This window comes from Mercenaria mercenaria, unplaced genomic scaffold (genome assembly GCF_021730395.1).
Source record: "Mercenaria mercenaria strain notata unplaced genomic scaffold, MADL_Memer_1 contig_1614, whole genome shotgun sequence".
In the NCBI taxonomy this organism is placed as follows: domain Eukaryota; kingdom Metazoa; phylum Mollusca; class Bivalvia; order Venerida; family Veneridae; genus Mercenaria; species Mercenaria mercenaria.
The window spans coordinates 6,207-33,000 of record NW_026459604.1 but is presented as its reverse complement, the minus strand read 5'-3'; the positions used below and the strand labels follow the sequence as shown (position 1 = coordinate 33,000).

General features: G+C 35.4%; 3 protein-coding genes across 3 annotated transcripts; all 3 read left to right on the top strand.

Annotated features, from left to right (window-relative positions):
- Nucleotides 1-281: 281 nt before the first annotated feature.
- Nucleotides 282-2,899, top strand: LOC128551742 (uncharacterized). Its single transcript, XM_053532656.1, has 2 exons — nt 282-1,308; nt 1,503-2,899. Exons 1-2 carry the CDS (start codon nt 282-284, stop codon nt 2,897-2,899), a joined length of 2,424 nt encoding a protein of 807 aa, XP_053388631.1.
- A 161-nt stretch (nt 2,900-3,060) lies between these two features.
- Nucleotides 3,061-3,975, top strand: LOC128551741 (uncharacterized). Its single transcript, XM_053532655.1, has one exon. It carries the CDS (start codon nt 3,061-3,063, stop codon nt 3,973-3,975), a length of 915 nt encoding a protein of 304 aa, XP_053388630.1.
- Nucleotides 3,976-4,248: 273 nt separating this feature from the next.
- On the top strand, nt 4,249-5,550 carry LOC128551740 (uncharacterized). The gene has a single exon (XM_053532654.1). It carries the CDS (start codon nt 4,249-4,251, stop codon nt 5,548-5,550), a length of 1,302 nt encoding a protein of 433 aa, XP_053388629.1.
- The last annotated feature ends 21,244 nt before the right edge of the window (nt 5,551-26,794 follow it).

Genomic DNA, 26,794 nt, shown 5'->3' with positions numbered 1-26,794 from the left:
CTATATATTTGAAACTATGCTGAAAACAGATCGACTGAAGAACTTTGCAGATGAAGTTGTCAAAACACATTTGTCGTGGACTGCGGGCTTTAACACGCGACGTCATGGCGCAACGTACCGTTGTGCCATGACGTTACTTCCGGCCACAACGTTGTTATGATTAACTTGAGTATACAGCAATAAAAGGATCTGACCTGAAACACAACGCTTAGTTCATCTCTTTCATATACGATCATATCACACACACATTTTGGTGCCGTGACCAGACAGAAATAGCAGAGATGATTCTACAGAAACTCCTAACACAGAGAAACGCCCAGAGAAACGTAGTGGAGCAATACTTAGAGAAAATCGAGGCGATCAAAGACGAAGCAAACTTCTCACCTATAAAGTACAATGCCGTTCTGGAGTCATTGGAGGTGAAGTTTCAACAGCTCAAGGTACTTGATGAGAAAATTTCAAATCAGACAGACATCGAGGAACTCAACGATGAGACGTTACAGACGGAGATGTATTCCTTGGATCTATACATGCAGTTACAGCTATTGAAAGACTTTGGTAAGCAGAGAGAAGAACAAACAACGATAACACAATCAACATCGACAGAGCAAGGACAGAACACAAATGCGGTAATGACAGACAGCCAAACTGTAAGTGAACTTTCTAGAGTTTCCCATCCGTCCCAGTTTCATAAACTTCCTAATCTGGCCCTTCCCACATTTGATGGTAGTATTCTACGCTGGCAGACCTTTTGGGACTCGTTTGATTCCACAGTCCATAGTAACCCCAACCTAACTGATGTACAACGTTTCAGCTATCTTAAGAACCAATTAGAAGGCGAGGCTGAACGTACTATAGAAGGATTTGCCTTGACCAACGATAATTATAGCAGAGCGGTCAGTCTGTTAAAGGAAAGGTTTGGTCAGGTACATAAGATCACCCATGCTACAATGCAGGCGTTACTTAGTTTACCAGCACCCGGTAATGCATTACCTAGCCTACGAAACTTCCATGATAAACTAGAGGCATATATAAGAAGTCTAGAGTCACTTGGTGAATGTCAGGAATCATACGGAAATTTACTAGTCCCCATTGTTATAGATAAACTCCCCTCCGAGATAAGACGCAATATGACACGTAACCATGGTAACAATCGCTGGCAGTTATGTGAGCTTAGAGAGGCTATACGTACAGAGCTAGACATAATAGAAGCTGGTGATAGTATATCTACAGGACAGCACGGGCTATATAGATATAGTACAACAGCATCATTCTTGACCGAAACCCACGTTAAAACCCACAAACCAGGTAACAGACTAAATATTCGCCAAACCCCGGTCCGTACTCAAACAACCAAGAAGTGGCATTTTGTGAAGGTGACCACGCCCATAATGACTGTACTCAATACACTGATTATACTGCTAGAATACAGATCGTTAAGCAGAAACAACTATGTTTTAATTGTCTGAAGTCGCACCGTATTGTAAATTGTCGCGCTACAGGTAGATGTCGCAAATGCAACAAACGTCATCATACTAGTATATGTAACAATGGTGTAATCAGAAATCAACCACAGACCCGGCCTGAAATATCTTCTACATTAAGACCAGAAGCTGCTGTATTTCATTCTACGTCTAGAAATGTCAACGCAGGTGTTTTGCTAAAAACTGCGACAGCAACAGTAAGTTCCGGAAGTATAAACGCGGCTGCAAACATACTGCTAGACGAGGGTGCGCAGAGATCCTTTATAACAGAAGATCTAGCCAATCAGTTGAAATTAACACGTCAGCGTCCTGAAACAATTTCCCTTTCTACATTTGGTAACCATGACAACAGACTAATGCATCTTGATACAGCAACCGTGCATATTGTAACAGACGAGCGTGAATTGATACCAATCCATGTACTAATTGTCCCCAGCATAGCTACGCCCATGAGTAACAGAACCATACATCAAGTGTCTAAATACAGTTACCTGAGAGACCTAAAACTAGCCCATCACATAACCGGAGAAACGATATTCAATATATCTATACTGATTGGAGCAGATTACTACTGGACGATAGTAGAAGACCAGATTATAAGAGGAGAAGGACCGACAGCTGTGAAATCCAAGCTGGGATACTTGTTATCGGGACCAGTAGCAGACGATAGACATCGTAACGTGAACCAATCAGAACACGTGATGAATGTTAGTATAACCTCCCGTGCAGCAGACGAAATGTCATTAGAGCGATTCTGGAAATTAGAGAGTATGGGAATTCTACCAGAGGATGAAGACACGAAAGATACCAGCGTGTTACAACAGTACAAGGCTACGTGCATTGATATCGAAGATGGACAGTATATAGCCAAACTACCGTGGAAGCAGGAACACCCTACCCTACCGACGAACTACAACGTCACTCTACGACGTACTGAGAACACCATACGTAGACTATCCAAAGAACCCAAAATGCTGCAGTTCTACAGTAAAATAATCTCAGATCAAGAGAACCGCGGATTTATTGAAAAAGTTAGTGACGTCACAGAGACTCAAACCAGGGTTCATTACATACCGCATCATCCCGTACGTAAAGAATCAAGTACCACCCCAGTTCGGATAGTGTATGATTGCAGTTGCAAACAGACTAAAGACCATGCCAGCTTAAACGACTGTCTTGAATCCACACCGCCAGATCTTAACGATATCACATCCATTTTGCTCAGGTTTAGACTACACAGACATGCAGTGACAGCTGATATAGAGAAAGCCTTTTTACAAATAGGACTCCACAAAGATGACCGTGATGTAACTCGTTTCTTCTGGCTCAGCAATCCAAACGACCCAAACAGCCCTCTTGTGACCTATAGGTTCAAATCCGTTCTTTTCGGTGCACGTGCTCGCCTTTCATACTGAGTGCCGCTATTAGTAAACACCTTGACAACAACACGCACGTGAAAGCTGCATCAACTATTGAACGTGATTTGTACGTTGACAATGTACTATCCAGTTTTAGAGATGAGGATGAGTTATTAAAGTTTTACCGCGAATCCAGAAACCTTCTATCTAGTACCAAAATGAATCTACGATCATGGGCTTCCAACAGTCTAGAAATACAGAAGTTAGCAGCAGACGACAAAGTTGCTGAAGAAGACGAATCCAGCAAAGTGCTAGGAATGCTATGGAATACAAAATCAGACACGCTTACATTCGCACAGAGAGATATTCCAGTCTTAGACAGTGTAACAAAACGAGATATATTGAAGTTTTCCTCTCGCATATACGACCCTCTTGGCTTACTTAGCCCGGTGACCGTTCGCGCAAAACTACTTATGCAAGATATTTGGAAACAGAAAGTAGACTGGGATGAACCATTATCAGATGAGTATCTACAGAAATGGAATATGCTAACAACAGATTTATGCTCTTGTCACGATACCCATCTCAGCAGACGATATTTACCATCCAGCGACACTATCCAACAGTCTTTTGAATTGCACGTGTTTGTGGATGCAAGCATTCAAGCATACGGAGCAGCAGTTTACATTAGCAACAACATACAATCAAGAATCGTGATATCAAAGAACAGAATTGCACCAGTGAAGCCATTGACCCTCCCGAAGCTTGAACTCATGGCTGCAGTTGTATGCGCACGCATAGCTAAACATGCACAGGATTCATTACAAATAGAAAAAGTAACGTTTTGGTCCGACAGTCAGATTGTTTTGAGTTGGTTATCGAGCGATAAACCATTACAGCGATTTGTTAGAAATCGAGTCGATGAAATAAAGAGTTTGAGTGGCGACTTTCCTTGGCGATACTGCCGTACGAAAAATAATCCAGCCGACTTATTGACTAGAGGAATCACAGCACGAGACCTAAGTATGAGTACCCTGTGGGAATCCGGACCTACCTGGCTTACAGACAAACTTCAATGCCAACCTGGAACGATAGAAATTCTACATCTTTACAAAAGAACACACAAGAGCTGATATCGCACGACTTACATACCACTTCAGTACAGTATACTTCAGATAACACCATTTATACTACGGGAATTAGTCAGATAGTAGACATTAACCGATACAGCAAGCTGAATAGATTATTGAACGTGACAGCGTACGTGCTTAGATTCGCTTCAAATTGCCGTTCGCCACGTACAGACCGGAAACTAGGTAGTTTGACATCACACGAAGTGAACACGGCTAGGAATATTTGGATAAAAGATATTCAACAATCTACATTTACCCCAAAAAATAGTCTCTATGGAAACCGGATCAGCTCGTGCAACGCTAGTGAGACAACTTAGACTATACATTGATGAAAACGGTTTCATACGATGTTGTGGCAGAATTCACAATGCACCGGTAGATAAACAAACTAAGTTTCCGTACCTGTTACCAGACAAGCACAACTATACCAGACTACTCATTCAAGATACACACGAGAGATTACTACATTCCGGCGTATCATCTGTCGTTACCCAGTTACGCCAGCTATACTGGATACCTTCTATACGACGTAGCGTCCAGTCTGTATTGAAGAAATGTGTAGCTTGTAAGAAAGTCAACGGACGATCTTACATGTCCCCAGACGCCCCGCCCTTACATAAGATACGAGTTGAAGATGCAAAGCCATTCCGTGTAACTGGTATAGATTTTTCAGGAGCGCTACACGTACGTGACCGTGACAGTAGAGAAATGAAGGCATACGTTTGTTTGTTTACTTGTGCTTCAACCAGAGCAGTACATCTTGAATTAGTTCCAGATATGACAACAGATACATTCATACATGCACTAAGGCGGTTTTGCTGCAGACGATCTGTTCCGGAAGTCATTATGTCCGATAACGCAACGACGTTCCACGCATCATCACGTTACGTACATGAACTATTTCAAGATGAGCGAGTACAGCACAACCTTACCACACGCGGCATAGAATGGAAATTCATTCCAAAGAGAGCTCCCTGGCACGGCGGATGGTGGGAGCGGTTGATCGGACTGACCAAGGAAACACTGAAGAAAGTACTTGGACGTTCATTTGTCACATACCAGACATTAAGTACAGTAGTTACTGAGATAGAAGCGATTCTTAACGACCGACCGCTAACATATGTCACATCCGATAGTTCAGACCCAGAGCCGTTAACACCGTCACACCTGATGTTTGGCAGACGATTTACCTCCCTTCCGTTTTCACACAACGATACAGACAATCTCGATCCGACCAGTGGTAACCTTAGCAACCACCAGTCTATTATTAAACAGGCTCGTATTCAACAGACGCTGGTCGAACACTTCTATCAACGTTGGCGCCGGGAGTACCTGACAGGCCTCAGAGAAAATCATCAGGCGACAGGGAATAACTCGCAGACGATTTCAGTTGGAGATGTTGTCCAAATACATGACGAGACACCGAGAACGCGCTGGAGACTAGCCGTGGTACAACAACTAATCCCTGGTAAAGACGGACTATTTCGCTCAGCTGTTGTCAAGACGTCCACAGGAGTAACTAACAGACCACTCGTGAAGCTGTTCCCATTAGAAGTGAGACAAGAAAACACATAAACTGACTTTCTATATATTTAGTGAAATACATCGTGTACAAACAGAGACACTTTCATAATTAAGTGATACATAATTAGTGATTGAGATTTAAAAGTGAAGAGAATTGTTTACTGATCAACATAGACTTAACTATTCTATGTGTGTAACTATTTCTATTTTTCAGAGACGTTATAAAATTATCAAAGAGAAACATTTCGACATTTCAGTTTACATGATTTTGAGATATTTTGTTCATATGTATGTATACAATTACTATAGTTTTACAGGTATCTTTTGTGGGCCCGGAGAATGTCGTGGACTGCGGGCTTTAACACGCGACGTCATGGCGCAACGTACCGTTGTGCCATGACGTTACTTCCGGCCACAACGTTGTTATGATTAACTTGAGTATACAGCAATAAAAGGATCTGACCTGAAACGCAACGCTTAGTTCATCTCTTTCATATACGATCATATCACACACACAACATTTATTCAGGAAAGGCCTTAATTGTCCAGCTGAGAACTTGTAGTATAGCTGTATATTACTTGTATTTTAAGAAAGATTTTCACAAAGTTTTCGAGAGTGAAAAAAGTAGGTCACTAGGTTGTGGTGGGTCTTTAAACAAAAGCGAGTAATAATAACTATTTTTATTGAAATTCTGGAAACAAAACATTTACACAAAACTCAAGGCGTGTATTCTCTGTATAATACTGTTGCATATCTTCATTCATTCTTTAGCCTGTACAAACAACTCTCAATTAATTTGTAAATTGCTTCCTTTGACTGATTATTGCTCTCTTCAGTTAGTCTTTCGTGGATGTTACATACACAGGACCTCTGCCATATTACCTGATGATATTTCATTGTCAAAGAAAACTTGGTGATTAACTGTTGCAACGTTGGTAAAAGTTATGAGATATAAAAACCAGAATCAAATTAATCTCATAACCTTTCTTCCTTAAAACTGTCTCCATATAAATTTCATTTTCAACTAATTCATTTTTGTATCCATACAGGTTTTATTAATGATCTTTAGGTTCCATACTTAACACTTGCTCATGCATATACAACTGATTTGGATTTTTTCACCTTTATATCAATGTATGTATCCCTCTGCAAAAGGGACGTTATTGTTTTTAAATGGCCTCCCTGACATATGGTAATGATCCAAAAGGAAATATTGTCAGCATCTGCCAAGATTTGCGATTATATCGACAGAGTTTAGCACAATTTAAAGCTTTTTTTTACCTACACATAATCAAAACAGCAAGACTTTTTAAAACAGGGTTCAAAGTTTAGTTAAAAAATCATGTTCATTTCAAAGTGACCTAAAGGTGTAACAACCCAATCAAAATTCAAAGATATATTTTGTGTCGTCCCTTTAAGCTGTGCTGTTTAAAACCTGCAGTACCACGAATGGAGGTCGCTACATTTTTGTCATGTATAAGCTTATTGCACATATGGTAATCTGTCACACAATACCGAGAAATATCCAATGCCGATTCTATTTTGGTTTCTTGTGACATAATATATCTTTCAACACCAGCTTCTAAACCATTTCTACGATAAAGTACAAGTCTAACTGAATCATATGAGCTGCAGTCCAAAGGTAAAGCATATAAAATGTGTTATTTTTTTGGTTGCAAAATTTTGTCAGTTTGATAAAAATCTGTAAAACGATTGATCGATGCAATCACTAACACCAGTGACATGACTGTGTGTCTGCATTTGCTCTTCATAAACATTTTTTTTTACAATATTGTCCGAACTTTTATATAACTCCCCATAGTTGATGTCATATATACTGTTTATAATATAAGTAACATGTCTCCATGAAGCATTCAACTTCTTGTCAGATTTTCCTATTATTAATTATTATCAAAAGCTATCATACAGTCAACATTTAGGAAATGTAATGACGTTAAGTGTTCTGAGACAGTTGTTGGTAATAAAGAGAAGGACCTAATTTTGCGTTCAGATTTATGACAAATTTACTCTGTGCAGCTTCATACTGAATTAGGTTCCAAATAAAAGACAAAGTTGCTACTAAGTAAGAGTTACATAAACTGTAAATATGTTCAGTTGCAATGCTTTTGTTAAGTAAACAAGGCTTAGTGCTAATATCTGAAGTAACGCCCCCAAAAAAAGGCAATAATAGCTTTACTCCGCTCCATTTATATACTTTCAAGTTGAGCTGCCTTAACAAATACACATCTTTGTACATGGAAGATAGTATTTTAGAGTCATCTATTACAGATTTTGCTTCTGATTTTCCAACGGGGAAACGGCTTCCAGAGCAGATAGAGATTAGGTATAAAAAGGTCTAATATTTTTAGACATCATCAACTGGAACGAATACCTTAAATATTTTACCCAATACTAAAACAATCCCATTAAAATGTTATTTTTATCAGAGCATAATTTTATTATGTTATATTTTATATTTCTGTGGTCCCAAAGCCCTTTTATTCGCTTACAAGACATTTTTTTATATTGATTTGATCAAACCTGAATGATTTTTCATCGCAGATATCAACACCTAGTAGTCATAAATTAACATTACTTTTTTTTAAAAAATATCTTGGATAAAGAAAACAGATTTGAAAAAGAATAAATCAGTAAAAAGTTTTGAGGCAATACGAGCAAAACCCTAGTAAATTATGGTTTGTTTTTCTCAAGAAGATATATTATAGCAAAAACAGTCATAAAGAAAACAAAACTTCTTATTTCAGCTAACAATAGTAGTTACGATCTACATTTTCTATACCCCACACATTTATGTAGAGGGCATATAATGTTGCTGCTGTGACAGTGTCCGTATGTATGTCCGTCCGTCAGACCGTACGTCCCGAAATGTTGTGTGTCCAACTCCTCTCACACAACAAGCCTGATTTGCTATTTTGCTTCATACTTTCACAGATGAACAAGCTAGATGTGCAGATATCCATAAAGGAAGAATTGTTTTTCCGCGGCTATTTTTACTGCAGTTATAGCCCTTTGATGTTTTTTTTTACTATATGGAATGTAGAGAAAAGTCTTGTGTGTCCAACCTCTTCCATGCTATTAGCCTGATTTGCATCAAAACGTTCACAGATGACCAAATTTGATGTGCAGATGTCCGTAAAGTGAATTGTTTTACTGCAGTTATGGCACTTCAAAAATTTTTGCTATACAGACAGTATGTGGGGCATCTGTTTTCTATGGACACAGTTCTAGTCCTTTGTAAGTTTGTATCTCCATAACCACTGATTGAAATGGATTGGAACTTCACACACTTGCTCACTTTACAGGTTTTGTAAATTTGCGTTTTTTACAAAATTATGTCTATTTTTCAACTTTGATAGGATTTTTTGCTTAGGTTTTTAACTCAGAGTGCTCTACTTTAAAACAGGTTAATAAACAATGCACAAACAGACTGAAATGTCAATGGCTTTTGTATGCTATGTTTCATTGTTCATACAAAATGAATGATGGTCTATAAGTTCTCAAAATGCAAAATAATGATTTCACTTCTTACATTAGAAAAACATACTCAGTATGATGGCAATAGACCCGTACTAATGGCTTTAAGGTAAAATTTACATTTCTACATCATTTAAAAAGGAAACTCTATTTTAAAATCAGCCCGTTATTTAAAGAACAGCAGTTCGGATCTGAGAAAATTATGGTAAATTGTATATTAAGCTGCAACTATACAACTTGTATCACAGCATTTGCAATGTATGTAATTCTGATATGACAGTGATCTTTATATCAGTAGTTATATCGCTATTACTTATATTTGCCCATGATACCAAGACTCTGTTTGTGTTTCTATGCTGCTGTTGTTGAGTATTGTTCATCTTTGCAAATTCTATACAATGGCATCAACGACTTTGTATATTTCTTATTTGTATATGTACGTTTCTCCGTATTCCAGTACTTCCGGCATTGCTAATATTTCAGACAGAATAAATGAAATGGGTTACAGGTTTTAGTTTAAACAGTATTTATTAGATATATCATGTACATAAATATATACAGTAACATTTACAATCAAAATGATGTAAAGGATCTGAAAACAAGTTTTCAGCGAAAACTTATATTAATTCATTTCCTCGACAGTAAAACATGTTGTAAGGATACAGTGTAAAAGAATATGGTGTTTGTCTATTTATTTGTTAGTTTAAACTCTTTTTATATCTTTTTAGTTAGTAAAGTATGAACATTGTGAAAATACAGGTTTTTTTAAGCAAAATTATATCCAGCACTTTTGGAAGCCATTTACCTTTCCCAAACGGGAAATTGCATTTCTAATTCGGGAAATGCATATTTTGCACTAACTCTAAGTAGAAGTGCCAACTTTCGAAGACAATAAAAAGATAACAAAATCATTAAAACAAATTCTGAACGGTAGAATTTTAGAACTACATTTCTTCTGTACAATGGTACCATCAATATTTCTGTAACTTGAAAATCCTTATGCACTGATCAGTTTTTCTGACCCTATTAAAAAACTGTGATTTTGTTTCCCGAACGGGAAAAAATGTCTTAATATAGTAACAAAAAAGGGGAAGTCCCGATTTCCCGATTGGGAAGTTTCCCCCACTGACAATAGCTCATTTTGAGTACTTTGTTCTCGGATCCACAGATACTTGGGGTTTGGACCAGCTCCGACCCTGCATTGGTCTAGAATTCGGTCAAATGCAACAAAAACCATTTCAAACAACATCATAATAGTTCCAAAACTAACAATTTGATCAAAATCAATCCACCGTTTTTAAAATCATAAAAATACCCACTGATCTCTAATTTCTATAAAGATATGAAAGTTTGAAACAGAAAAAAAAATCAAATTTGAATTAAGACCCGATTCTCGGCTGAATTAAAAAATAGGCAGACTTGCGAGCGTCATCTTGAAGGGGAATGGTTTCTCTTCAGGATGCTACAAGTATCTTCACCCAATCGGGTCGAATTTTGTCAAAATTCAATAAAAACCTTGTAAAGCGTGGACACAACTCTGTTCTACACAGATATCACGTGACCGCTCTCCATCATCACCTGACGTTTATTTTTAAATATTGGTTCTACCATACTCGGTATAGCTCGTGTACACACAGGGAACCAATAAGTTTACTTTGCGGCGCACACTCTGGAATGTACGTTATGCCGAAAAGACTGAGGCGTACCTAGAAGAGTTAACTCGTAATCCCATAACCGTACAATACACATAGATAAACTTACCTAATACACAAATGGGACAGAATGTTTACTTATACGCTGGAGCCGTTCCTGCAAATAATTAGATAATCTAATTATCTCAGTTTCACAAAAACATAAATGGAAGCACTCGTGAGTATTTTTGTTTGCTTTGGCCATGTCTAGTCGCGAGTAACTTAAGTATCTGTGCTTACTTACACACGTATGCAAATGCAGTAAACGAATTCGATTTCATTGATAATATATTTATTTTTTTTTTTTGTAGCAGGCGACCAATCACGTTTCGTCTGTTTACCAACCGTGAAGGTAGAGAAATTCCCCAATCCGGATTACAGACACACTCCGCGAACCGCAAATATCATTTTATAAACATTTCTTTGAAAAGACGTGCAATTAATTAAACTAGTTAAATCGGTTACATGTTACTTGTAAAACGTTGGGCATACTAGACTTGTTATTTTGTTTCTTATAGATTACCACAAACTGTATTACACGAGGAGACCATATTACATAGTTTCAGTGTAAGATCACGAGTGAATACCAGTTGCAGTATTTTCACGAGAGGCATATCCACGAGTGAAATTATAAAATTATTATGGTGTTCAAGAGTGGAAGATATTTCAACAACATCGTTTACAAATTTCCCTTGAATTCCCCGCGTCTTTTCGATAACGTACATTCCAGAGCGTGCGCCGTAAAGTAAACTTATTGGTTCCCTGTGTGTACACGAGCTACACAGAGGGCGCTTTTGTTTTCAAAAATCCGGTTTGGGTTTTAGGTTTTGGTTTGGATAAAAAATAATGATAAACTTAAACTGGTTTCTGTTAAAATGAGTTCTTGAACAAACAGGCGAATCTAGAAAAACTGGTGAACAAAATGACGAATCTAGAAAAACTGGTGATTAAATTGATTCTAAATGGAGATAAATGACAGATTTTGTATCTAAGAGCTAAAATTATATATTAAATAACATGTACTAATATTACTACTCCTCATGTGCCGACACTATTTAACATGTGTATATAGCAAGGCTAATTATGGCATAGACAGTGGAGTCACTGCCTTTTGCACTCAACACCATAAGCGATTAGACCAGTTGAGTGAATACAAATGTTTGTTTTTGTTAAGTTTAATGTCAGACTGACAGAATTATAGGTCATATATCAACTTTCAATGCATTATTTAAGACATGGGCGGGCAGCTAGGTTAAGCCACTGTCCTTTAAGGTACATTCTATAGCCAAAATATCGACATTTTAGTGCTTGTCTTTACAACCATTTTGCGAATTTTTACTAAAGAATTACATAATTTGATGAATGAAATGCCTATTGAAAATGATTTAGCTCTCCTTTGAAGTATATATCTTGAAAAACAAATGCCAACTTGTACCCGAAAATCCGGACAGAAGACAGAAAAAAATATTTTCAGGTGGTCATATTTTTTCAAAATCGACAGCTGCTACATTCAAGCATTATTCTGCCTAAAATTGTGACCAAAACGTACCTAGATAATATATCTACTTCCTGCGAGCAATCAATTTTTAAATAATTTTGATGAAAGTGCCTTTTATAGTCGATAATTTCAGATAATTTTTATTTTCTCTTTTTTTTCATGCAGACATCATCATTTCACAATTAATTTGAGATAAACATGCGTATCTATGACAAAAATCCATAATATCATTACAAGGGCAATACACATAAAAGTCAGATGTGTCAATTTTATTTTTAGAAACGGTTGCAGTCACAAAGTAATTGACAGAATAAAATGTAAATTTCAGCATATTTTTTCACACAAAAATGTGTTAGTGCGTAGAAATGTGATCAGGCTGAGCACATGGCCTTATGGATTTCATGATTTTCGGCGCTTAACGTGAAAACAGTTAAAGCACAGGATTCACAAACATTAAATTTATGCTTAAATCTATATGCGATACATTATGCATATAATTATAATTCACGATAATATCGCATATGGAAGTAACTGGAATAAATTTGGACTATTTCCTTCGGAAGTTTACATGACTGTCTTGTCAAAAGGCCTCCCTCGTGTTTACATAATTTGACAGGTCGAGTTGTTCTGGGACTAGGAACAATGGTAAGTGCAAAGTTATATAGATTTATATAAATTAATTATTTTTGCAACGAGTTCAAAGTAAGGTTGATTATCAGTCGACTCTATTTCAAGATCTGAGAATGATTTGCCTATTTTTGGGCGGAGAACATAACATACTTGTATTACTGCCACCATAGATTATCATTAGAATCACTGGTAGATCTACAACAAGTCATTCTCAGATCTTGAAATAGAGTCGATGCAGAATTAACGCATTGTTTCATAGATAGTGAATCGATCAGAATAGACAGAATAGATCATTGTCATAGAAAAAAACGTTGATGTACTTTTTGCATTCGAATTGACATAATTTGAACATAGACTCTGCATTTATGCCATAAAATATGTCTGATCGGACGTGCTGAATCATCCGGCAAAAACCATCAATATTTTTAAAGTAACATTAATTAGAATCAAGGTCTACTGTGCATTTAATCCGTCATGTGTTTGTTTCAGATGAATGAATACCTGCACCATGGAAACAATGTCATTTGCAAATTTTTTAACCTGTGCTGGGCGTTCACATTGACATTTCTTGTTCAACAGGAATACATGATGTCGACCAACAGTACAGCTAGGTAAATGTCAATGTTCTATATATATTCAGTCAAGGCCGTCGCGGGCGGTCCGGCCAGTCCGGCCATGGCCGGACCACTTTTTTGGCTGAGCATGATATCAGCCGTACCAGTTTTTTTTCTTCAGCTTTTGCTTAGATTAAAAGTGCCGAAATGTTGCCTTGCTAATTATCCGCAACGATCGGTATCTGTCATGATTGCCCGCAGGGTGTGAAAACTTCGGCACACTTCGAGTCAAACGTATCGACCCTGCTTGATTGGATTAATCATAATTAAACGCTTATCTGATATATCTTTAATCCGATATGATCTAAAGGGCGATGTTTTTATAATTTATTTTTTTGATGGAAAAAAAAATTGTCGTATGTTTAAAAAAAATTGGAAACAATTGTGTTTTCGTGGTATAATAAAACAAAACTAACCGAAAGCTAATTTCTTCTAATTATTTTGAATAATCTTAAATAATTGCTTTAAATCAAATAAAATGCCGACGTACATCTCAACTTTAAAATAATATAAACTTCGTTTCTGTCTACTCTACATTCTGAAACCGTATGCTTAACTTGTTGCTTAACGTATTGCTGCAAAATATACCTGAAATTCCAAATCAACCTAAGACATTTAAATTTCCGAAACGCACCTTTGGTCAGAAAAATCCAGTGAATAGAAGTTTTCAGCCTTCGTGGTTCGCCAATAGATCGTGGTTGCATTAAGATGAAACTAATGACATCGCTTATTGTCATGTGTATATGGTTGCTCACACAGACGGCAAGTTGTCGAGTTCGAATCTTGATAAAGCCTTCATTATTAACGCCACTGCCTGATGAGACTCGCAGATGGGTCGAAATAGTTGTTTTCTTTTGTATTGGCTGACACTCAGAAGTGAAATACATCAACATTCGATGGGCAAATGTCGGATAGCTATCCTTGAAAACTGCTATAAAATTGACTGAAAATCTTGGTGGAAAATGCTTTCAAGATGCAAGTAAAACGCACTTACGGGCATCCCAAATCTTAAAATTTTCTCGGGGGAGACCCCCCAATCCCCCCTTACGAGAGGGGGAAAGCCCCCCTCTCCTGCTCTCCCCCCTCTCTTGCCTTCGGCACTCGCAGCACGCCTTCGACGTCCCATGGCCGGATCACTTTTTCGAAGCCGGCGACGGCCCTGATTCTACAATAATTTTGTAAAAAAAGAACAATGTCTACAAGTAAGCCAAAGAAAGGACACCTCTGCATAGCTGACAAGGTCAAGGGTCTGAATGAAGCATGATCATGCACCAAAATATCAACAAATTTATACAATGGAATGAAATAACATACAGTAGGCCTATATTACAGCAAGATGTGATTAATAAATAGTATCATAATTATTTATTTTACATGGCATGCATGAATTGTTCAACTTCATAAATCAACTGTGCTGTAGACCTACAGAATCAGCATAAAGAAATGAAGCTACATGAGTAGTTTTAAGATACATTAATCTACACTTGTCAAGATTACATATATAATGCTGATTTCCTTATACAGTATGGGTGGTTTTCAAAATAATGAAGCTTTTTCTTCTTTTTCACCTTACTTTAATTCAGTTCAGTTTTAGAATGTGTTTTGGGGCAAATCATATCCAAATCAATGTATTCAAGAAATGTGTGCAATTTGAGATGAATGGCTCAAGCATATTTAAAGTTATGTTAAATTATATAGCTAATTTTGTCCCATCTGCACCAAAAGTGTGACATTTTGCATGAAGGATAGTTTTCAACTGTGTTTTACTTTTTCAAACCAAACTTAATTGTTACAGCTTTGGCTTTTCTTATAAAAAATCTAAACTCTGCACATTTAAAACAACATACTTCTTTTCATTAACTACATTTTATTCTTACCAATAGTTCATGTCTTGTGATGGAAGCCCCTTCGTAAAAAAAAAAATAGTGATACATTTAAAAGTTGAACACTACAATTTCATAACCCCATTACTTTTCTTAAGTCATAATGTTTTTCTAAGATCTTTATCCTTACAGCTTTGAAGACACCTTATGATTTTATTGTTTTATAAATCAACTTTCTCAGAATCTTCATATATGTTTATACACCCAAAAATGTCCCTTGTAAGTATTCTTTAACTAAAATGGGTTTTCCATTTAGAGGGAAATAAAGTAAAAACCCAGATGTTTTACACTGATTTTTAGTATGTGTCCCCTGTGCATCTCTTAAAAATCACCAGACATTTTTGAAATTTGGAATGTGGTTTATAAACCTGCAAAATGTGAGAAAAAAAGTTTTATAATAATATATTAATTATTTTTCATTCAGCAACAACTTTTCTAGGTAAAATTTTTATTTTTATGTCAGATTTATGCAGAAAGGGTGATTTTAAAAACCAAAGTCCACAAACATTTATTAATTAAGTTTCAAACTATACACAAACACCTATTCATATATGTTGAAACATATTTACTGTTATACATATTTCCTTGTCATAAAACACTGCAATATTTATCACCCATCTTACTGGAAATTCTCTGAACTTATGAACTGAAGGCTGTTCAAAATATTATCTGATTGGTATTTCTCAACACTTTCCCAAGGTTGTATATTTCCTTGAAATTTGAATTATTTGCTATCATAAAAAATAGGTGACCACCAAAAGAAATAGGTTTGAATTTCCAACCCCTATGTCACACTTTTGCTTCATTATTTTGAAAACCACCAATATGTTTCCTCATAGTTTTTTTTATACTATTGTAAAGTTAGGGGAATTAACTCCTGATTTTATTATGATAATTGATAAGTCAACCAACAATTCCATTTTACTATGTTCCTTTTATTTCTATGGTTCTAAGATATATATGTAATGTTCATGTCCATCATAATTAATAACAAAATATATTTCCAAAACCTTATTTAAATCTTTCACTTCATTATCTCATTAATAATATTTTCTGCATAATTTCTTAATTCCGATCTAACATCCAAATTTTGACCTAAACAGTTCTAAACCTAAAAGTATTCTGACCTAAACAGTTCTTAGTCTTCAAAACTTCTGCCCACAACAATTTACAAACTTGAGCAGCTTCAGAACGTAGCCACACCTACAGGTATCATATTTCACAGGGCTGACCCTTTCTTAACCAATCAAATGCCTTTGTAAAGAATAGATAACTTGTCAATATTCATTATTAGGTTACTAATGATGATTCCATCTTTTCCCACCAAACTAAAGATCAAAGGCACTTTCACCTATGTGTGACTTTTAACAAGTAATACCATAAGAAATTGCAGTATGTATATCATGCTGCTTTCTAGACAAAACCAGCATGGACCTTATGTTATATCAAAGACAAGCATGTACACTTATTTAGCTCACACCTTGCCTAATATCTATACTTAATTCTGTCCAGACCATAATTAATATATATGCAGCTGCTGTGCATTCATGATTTGACCCAACAACTACTTAAAAATTTATCAAATATTAATAATGCATAATATCAAATTCATCAAAAATAATATTCATAATCATAACTCTGTGACATATCCTCACTCCTTCAAAAATTTGCTCCGCAAATCAATATCATTAAGGTAAGATTTGTAATGTCCAGAAATATCAACAGGTAGCAATTTAAAACATATGATAATAGCAAAGTATGTACATAGTAAGGAAATGAACATTAAATAATCAAATTTTCAGCAAATGAAAGTTTCAATAGATAAGGTGTGCATCTGAAACTTAAAACTGGCTTTTCAAATTTCACATCATACATAATATATACAAATGAAACATACTATCAATGAAGAAGACATGATTCACAATTGATGAACATGAACAATAAAATAAAGCAAGAAAACAAAGTAAATATCATAACATAATCATAACCATGTAAGTATCTCAAAATCATCTTCATAAAAAAAAGTCTTCGTATAGATAATTACAATAAGAGATACTACACTATAACACTTTATTGTTCTCTATACATGTATGTCTCTGTCTCATTTTTTTTTTTTTTGCAGGTCAATCATAATTTCTGATTGCAACCTTAAGTATGCCACTTAATATTATGACACTGTTTGTTGACAAAATTTTATAATGATGTATTCCTATTTTCAGTTGTGTTTGTGCCTATCCAACCCAAGAATATTACTATAGATACCTAGAACTTAGATAATTTCATATTGCTGTTGCTATGTAGCATTTATCTATCATGTTCTGTTACTAACATGAGCATTTTCATGTCATGTTCTTAGTTTTGTCGACTTTATTCAATTAAGTAGTTATAATTATTACTTGGGTGCCACTTAATGCTTTAATAACACAGACCGTCAAGTTGAAAATAACAAGGTGGAATATATATAAATTGTATATGCAAGTACTTTCCCATCCCCATGAAAGTTTCTAAAAAGCGTCTAGACTTAATTTTGAATGATATTTAAATAGTAGTTACACATCAATAAATAGATTCCAACTTAATCATTTAACACTTCTCTTCAGGTTATAGCAGTGGAAGGCTAACATCTTTGTTTTATTATAAAGTGTGTTGCTAATTACCACTTTATTATTTTTTTTTGTGTACTACAACTGAGGTCGTTTACGGATTTTTCCAGAAAACGTGTATTTTATATGAAAATCTTTTCTCACATCTTCTGGCAAATCATCCCCAAATACCCATAAGCTTCTACTTTTATTCTGCTCATCCCTGTATCTCACTTTGTACACAACACGACCTTTATAATTTGCAGCTTGCAACACTTTCTCAAACTCCCAGTCTTCAACATCACTGTTTTGATCTACAGCTTTCACAGTATCCTGACTCTCATTCTCTCCCTGTCTCAGATCATCATTTTCTCCCTCAAACTCCAACTCTGTCACTTGCATACCTTGCAGTTCTGTGGGAATATTTGTAGGTCTTAAACTAGGGTCACAGTAAGGTTTCAGTCTGTTCGCATGAACCACATTTTTAACAGCCTTATGAGACTTTAAATCTCTTAACCTGTAATTTACTTGACCTAGCTTTTCTGAATGTAAAATGGTCCTACCACCTTTTAGTCAACTTTGGGGACAAACCCGGCTCTGTTCTAGGGTTATATAACCATACATTATCACGTACTTGATAATTCTGAGGTTTGCATTTTTGTCAAAGCTTTTCTTGTAATTCTTTTGAGCCTTAGCAATGTTTTCTTTGACCAATTCCCTACATACAGTCTGATTTTCAATGATACGCCTTAAATGTGCTTCGTGACTGGTTTCCTGCAGTAACTGTGGGAATCAAAGCAGTGTCAAGAGGCAAGGTACATTCACGCCCAAACATGATATAATAGGGAGTAACCTGTTGAGACATTCGGGCTTACACGGTAACTGAACATAATACTAGGTAACAGTTGGGCCCAGTTAGTTTGCTTTTTGTTACAAAAGATTCTCAGTTTTTGGAGAATAACACTGTTCATCTACGTTCAGCTGATGAATTTGTTGCAGGGTGATAGCTGCTAGTGTTAATCTATGGATTTTGAATATATTGCAAAGCTCTTTCATCAAGTTTGACATGAATTGGCCCCTCGATCTGTCAAAATAGATAAAGGACAGCCATACCTGCAAATGATTTCATCATATAATTTCCAGGCTACCTCTCTTGCCTCCATAGTGATCAATGTATAGCTTCACACCATTTTGAAATGAATCAACCACCAATAGTACATAGCGGTACCCTTCATCAGTCTTTACAAGTGGGCCTAGGATGTCAATATGAATTCTTGACAAAATGTCACCTATTGGCAAGGTTGCAGCAAAGCTTTCTTGTATTGGACATAACGCTTTGTTTCCTGACATGATTCACATGACTGACAGTATATCTTAATGTCTTTATACATGGATGGCCAAAAGAATTTCAGTTTATTGCCTCATAAGTTTTCTCAGTAGCATAATGACCTCCACTTAAAGCATCATGATACGACTTGAGGACTGCATCCCTAAATTTATGCGGTACTGCTACTTGTTTCTTAATGTCAGTCCATTTGTGACCTTTTGACCTAGGGTGGTACAAGTGATATAAGATACCCTCATCAAGCTCATAGAACTGCGCCTCAGCCACTAGTCTATTTGCTTCATTCCTATCTTCAGGTACCTTACCCTTTTCTTTATATCAAACATAGGCGCAAAGTCCTTTTCTGACAATTGTGCTTCTTTCAATTTCTCAAGTGTCAATCATTAATCTCTAACATATGTTTGGCAGGGTCTAACTTATCATAGGCATCTATCGCACATATCATTTCAGACAATGTATCATTCTCACTCCTAGCTGACAAAGAATTCATGACTGCTTATCACACTCTGCATATTCAAAAGTGTATTCCATCACAACAGGTGTTTCTGACCTTAGATTTAGAGAACAGACTTGAGGATCAATAGGTAAATCATCCGTATCATTTTCATTGGAAGAGACTGACAAGTCACTCTTATATTCCCTTCTAGAGAGTGAATCTGCATTAGAATGCAATTACCTGCCTTATACACAACTTCATATTGGTAGCCCTGCAAAAACACACCCCATCTACCTAATCTACAACTTGTTCTGTTATCCCTTAATGATCTCAAAGCTATATGATCAGTAATGACCGTGAATTTTCTATTTGCCAAGTATGTAGATACTGCCTAATACCTTCAACCAAAGCCAAACCTTCCAAATCACTAATGCCCCAATTTCTCTCTGCTGGCTTTAGAGATCTACCTCCATAAGACACTACTCTCTCTCTACCTTTGTCATCTTCTGGCCTAATATAAAGGAAATTGCCTGTTGACTTGCATCAGTGTATAAAATGAAGTCCTTACTGAAATCAGGGAATGCCAAGATTGGCGCTACAGTTAATCTCTGTTTTAAGGTATCAAATGCTTCTTGACATGATTCGGTCCACTTGAACACTGAATCTTTGCGTAACAAATCATTCAAAGGTCTAGCAATCTTAGCATATTCCTTTATGAAGCGGCGATAGTAATTGGACAAACCGAGAAAGGATCGAACCTGGGTTTGAGTTTTAGGTGTAGGATAGTCCATGACTGCAGAAACTTTCTCAGGATTTTACACTTAACCATCTTCATTGAATATATGCCCCAAGAATTTTACTTCCTTAGCTGCGAAAGTACACTTACTGGTTTCAACTTCAAATTTGCCTTGCGAAATCTGTTGAATACCTCGGACAAATGATTCAAATGCTCTTCGAAATTGCTTGAAAAACAGTAAGCAGTCATCTATATATACTAGGGCGTATTTGTAATTTATGCCTCGTAATACCTCATTCATGACCATGCTAAAGGCAGAACTTGAATTCATGAGTCCAAAGGTAACCGATTGAACTCCCATACCCCTGATGCGTGACAAAACCTGTCCTATCTTTTGTTGCAGGATCTAGTGAAATTTGAAAAAAACCTTGGGCCATATCAAGCACAGAATAAATACTTGATTTTGACTGACCTAACGAATCCACAACATCCTGAAAATGAGTAATAGGGAAGCTAACTGGTTTTCGTTACCTTGTTAACGCCTCTAAATCCACCGCAAACCTGTATTCACCTGTCTGCTTCTTACAACTAATACTAAATGGACTTTGCCATAAAGTACTTGATGGACTAATTATTCCATGTTTTTCAAGATCTTCCGTTTGACGCTCAATTTCACGTCTTTGATCATGTGTTACCCTGTACGGACGTCTACGGAAATGGTGCAGCATCACCTGTTTCTATTTGTGAGGATAATAATGCGTATGGCCTAACTCAGAAGTATCAACCGCAAATACATCTCTATTCTTGCCCAGAAATACCATTAATTTGGTCTTTTGCTCATCAGTTAAATTTGCATTCGATAAGTCAATACCAATAGACCTGGCAATTTTCAATATACTCCTCCTCAGATTTATTACATTGTTATGTCATCATAGCTTACAGAACTCTCATCAACCTCTTGAACTATGCAACTTGTATCTATTCTGTCAACTCTCGCAACCGGCTCATTCTTATTCATATGCACCCACCTCATCATTGGGATTCATAATTTGCACAAAAGAAGTGCCATTTTCTACCTTTCCAATCACCCTACCACCTATAACCTGACTCTTACTAGGCAAAGTTCTAATTGGGTCAATCATGGCCAAGCCTTCATTATTTTGCCCTTTTACCTTAACCTTAGTAACCGTAACAGACTGAGGTGGAATGCTTATTCTGTTTTACCAGTCGAGCTAACCTTGACTTACGAGGAGACGAAAACATTTGTGCAGTGACCATACCCCCTTGAATTTCAATAACATCATTTCCAAAGTCTAACCCATGCTTTTTGGTCCTTCAAGAAGTCCCGACCTAAAATAACAGACATATTCAATTTCTTGAATATGTAAAATTCTGGGTGAGGGTAAGCCTACTTATAGTCATGGGAATTACAACTTTTCCTATTATTTTCATATTGGTACCATCAACAGTCTGGGCATGTCTTATTTCTGAATTCTCAATTTTGTAATCGTTGCTCAAACCACTTCTTTTGTACATATCATAAGTTATACATGACAAAGATGCCCCACTGTCTACCATAGCAGCAACTGAAAATTTCCCAAGTCTGATATCAATCAAATTCTTTTCATCTCCTAACTGATATGCTTTACCAATAACTTGATCACCCATATTTTTGTTTTTGTTTTGCCCATCCCCCAATTTATGTGAGACAGGCGCGAGTCCCTATTTTTTATATCTAAAGTGCATCCTAGCTGTATGTCCTGTACAATTACATTTTGGGCATGTGGCAAACTTAAAGAAGCATTCAGAAGGTTTATGATTAGACCTACCACAATGTTTACACTGCTGTCTGTTGTCACTCTTGTCCCATCTCCGGTATCGTCTATCTGTCATCTCACGTCCTCGAAATGATCTGCTTGCCTCACTTTGGTTTATCGTCACGTTATTATTCCTGTAAGTCCGTTCGTTTTGGCTATTTCCTTCTACACTCTCTGCCATTTTTGCATATTTTACAAGTTCTTCTATTGACTGTGGCTCTTTCATCATAACAGACTTCTGTATGTCATTATTTAATCCATGTATAATTTTGTCCATAATGTCCTCATCACTTTTGTCCAAATCACGTCCCAAACTCGTAATCGATTCCACGTAAATTTTTAACACTATCAAGTCCTGTTCGGCGTTCACATATTTCTTAAAGAGATTTGCTCTATTTTCAATATTTCCAAACCGAGTCACAAATGCCTGTTTCAATTGTTCAAAATTGTTCTTCACCTCTGGCTTCAAATTCATGAACCATGATTCTGCTTCTTTAGGTAATGCTATGCATAATTGTATGCACTTCTGTTCTTCTGTCCATTGGTTAATATTTGAAAGTCCTTCAAATTTTTGGATATAAAACTGTGCACTTTCTGATGTTTCGTATTTTGGCACATAGCCCTCCATTTTCTGTGCCCTTGGCATGTAATCTTAACAACGTGGATGTAAACAGTAATCCAAACAGAACTTTATCAAACATAATTCCAGTTTTTATCCATGTTTTTGACTCTATTCCTCGGAATCACTACCACTTAGATTCTCGCACCATGTGTAAAGTTAGGGGAATTAACTCCTGATTTTATTATGATAATTGATAAGTCAACCAACAATTCCATTTTACTATGTTCCTTTTATTTCTATGGTTCTAAGATATATATGTAATGTTCATGTCCATCATAATTAATAACAAAATATATTTCCAAAACCTTATTTAAATCTTTCACTTCATTATCTCATTAATAATATTTTCTGCATAATTTCTTAATTTCCGATCTAACTCCAAATTTTGACCTAAACAGTTCTAAACCTAAAAAGTATTCTGACCTAAACAGTTCTTAGTCTTCAAAACTTCTGCCCACAACAATTTACAAACTTGAGCAGCTTCAGAACGTAGCCACACCTACAGGTATCATATTTCACAGGGCTGACCCTTTCTTAACCAATCAATGCCTTTGTAAAAGAATAGATAACTTGTCAATATTCATTAATTAGGTTACTAATGATGATTCCATCTTTTCCCACCAAAACTAAAGATCAAAGGCACTTTCAACCTATGTGTGACTTTTAACAATAATACCATAAGAAATTGCAGTATGTATATCATGCTGCTTTCTAGACAAAACCAGCATGGACCTTATGTTTATCAAAGACAAGAAATTTTTACACTTAAATTTTAGCTCAACCCTTGCCTAATATCTATATTTAAATTCGTCCAGACCAAAATAATAATAGGCTGCTGTGCATTCATGATTGCCCCCAAAAACAACTAAAAAAAATTTATAAAAATAAAAAAATCATAATATCAAATTCATCAAAAAAATATTCAAAACCCATAACCTGTGACACAAAACTATAATTTTTTTCAGATAAAGATAAAAATTTTATTCAAAAAAATTGGGACAATGAATGCTAAAATTGCCTGAAAAAACGTCAATTTCCCCAACCTTTTTATACGGATTGTTTAAAAGTGTTTTGTAAAATCTTTCAACATTTATTTTACAAACTATAAAACTGATTTTAGAATTTAATTTTAAATTTACATTGACTTTTAAAATTTTTTTTTAAATGTAAGTGTCAAAATTTATAGGGGAAATCAAGTTAATTGTGAAAAAAAAATTTTTAGTTATATAAATGTACATGGGGGCTTTTTTTTTTTCGTAGATTTTGGAACAAAACCTCAATGCACCAGTTCTGGAGTTTTGGCTAACATAACATAAGACACAAAAGGGTACGGGAAGTTTAAGCTGCTTTTTTTTTTTTAAATTTAAATTTTTTATCAGTTTGAAACTTGGTACATCAGCATAAATTGGACAGGCACATATTGTCAGGAAATCAAATTTGATTTTTTGTTTCTTCAGTTATTAGTCTTTTTCCTTTTTCAAATTGTAAAAATCATAGCTCCTTAAACTTTTTGCATTAAAACCTTTTTTTAGGGATTCCACTTTTCAAATGGATCAGGGTATACTTCAATGGCCACAAATTTATAAAATACATATGGGTTTAATTTATGACAGTTTTCTAAAGTTTGGTCCTTTTAGAATTTTGAATTAAATGAAAAATTACAGTTCTTTTCTTTTTTCTTTATGTACTCAGTCCTCCCCCACTTTCTATCCAATCCCTTAAACTTTAATACACTTTTACCTTAAATTAAAATTAAGGCTTACTATTTTAGCCAAAATAAAATTGGAGTTTGGGGGCCCCTTTTTATATTATAAGAATTAATTTTCTCTCCCCTAATTTTTTTCATACTGTGTCACAGTGCAAAAAAATTTTTGATTAAAAATTATCAACATGAAAAACAGCAAAAATTTTTGCAAGATTTTCATTTTCAGGTTATTTTTTTGGGTGTGTCCTTTAAAAATCACTTGTACATTGTGTATGCTACTACTTTTTCAAACTTCATAAAAAAATTTAGTATACTTATGGACCCCAAAATAAAACATGTGCGACAGTGCCTATATTAGGAAAATTTAAAAGGGAAACATGAAACATACAGACAAAAAATTTTTCATCTGTTTAAAATTCAAGCTGTTTTTCTTAGTCTTTTATTTTTTGTTTAAGGGGGTTTTTTTTCCACTTCTTAATACATTTTCTTGATAATGTCTGTCAACTAATAATATAAAATTGTAAGATTTTACATTCTAAAATTTTTTTTTTTATGAACAAAAAAAACATTTAAAGTTTTACTAGTGAAAAAATGGCTAAATTTTTTCCATTTCAGTGATCATCTGAAGGGCACAAATTTTAAAGCCCCCCCAAACAAAAACCCTAACTTTTTTGATGGATCATACATCTGCAAATTACAACCATATTTCCAGAATCGAAAAATAGAAATATCAAGTATTAGGGAGAAAAAAAGTATGCAACATTATGAAAAACTGCCTTAGAAAAATTTCAAAATACTTTAAATGAACAATCTAATGCATAAGGAAGTTAAGGAAAGGGGTTCTGTTCTGTAAATATGTGTCCATCAACATTTCTTTTCCAAATTTTGTGAGGCATAATTCTGAATAAAAAATTGCAACAGGGCTACGGGGATAATACAAAAGGGTTTTTAATTTTATTTCCAAACACATTGGGGAAATCAAGAAGAAATATCAAAATTGGGGAAAAAGAAAAAAAGTCATAAAGAAAACTTATTTTTTTTAAATTTTACAAAATACTTTTTATCCTCACAACTTTAAATGAATTATAATATGGAAGTTAAAAGGTGGGTAATTTTCAATTTCCCGAGCTATTCTACAAAAAATTTAACTTTAAAAAATAGTTTTTGAGAAAAAGTGTAAGACTTTCAAACTTGTTATAAAAATGTTTCTGGAGTTTAAATTTAAATTTTTGCAAGACCCAACCACCCCTCCAATAAAGGGTTTACATTTAGATGTAAAAAGGTTAAAGGGTCTTTTTCTGTCTGGCATAACTGCAAAACAAAAAGGGGTTTTTGGAATTTACTCGGCAAAAAGTTTACCATAAAGAGAAAAACGTGTTATGCGCAAACCCAAACCCTTGCCCCAAAGGTCAAGGTCACACTTAGAGGCCCAAAGGGTTTTAATGAGTCTTTTTTGGGGTCGGCAATAACTCGCGATCCAGAAGGGACTTTTAGATTACTTGGCATAAATTTCACCAAAAATGAAACAGTTCATCCCAAAGACCAAGACCCCTACTTGAAGGCACACTTGGGGGCCAAAAGGCAGATACAAAAATGACTTGTCCGACATTTCTTTTTCATGCATGGGGGTTTTTGATGTACAATGGCAAAAATTTTATACATGAATGTGGTCAGATAAAAACCCAAAGGGCCCCAATCCTTTGCGTTACTAAAAAAATAGCTTTTGGAAATTTTTATTCTATTAACCCTTCCAGCGAACATGATTTTATTCTGTCTTTGGACCAGTTAATCATGATCACCTGCACACCCATGCATCTGAGATGACAGCACTTTCGCCATTCCTCGTAATTTTGTAACATCCCCATTAAAACAGTTAATTTTTACGTCCAAAAAAAAAAATGGACAATTCATATAAAAATTTTCAGCAGGGTAAGGGTTAAATTACCCCTTTAGAAAAATTGGATTTTACTTTCAGTTACAACATCATGTTACACCCAAATTTTTTTTATGTATTTGACATAAGGTTTACCTGAAAAGTATTTTTGTGTGGACTTAGATTTTTTTCAATTAACTTTTCTTTGTTGTCACTTAAACACTAATAGACAATTTTTATAACTGCCCTTTTGAGAAATAAGAATTTTGTTATTATTTAGAATAATTTTTATATATTTTGGGTGTTGGGTGGCTTACCCTCCGGGGTTAAATTTTTGGCAACCTTTTTTTTTCTGTCAACTTTTTTA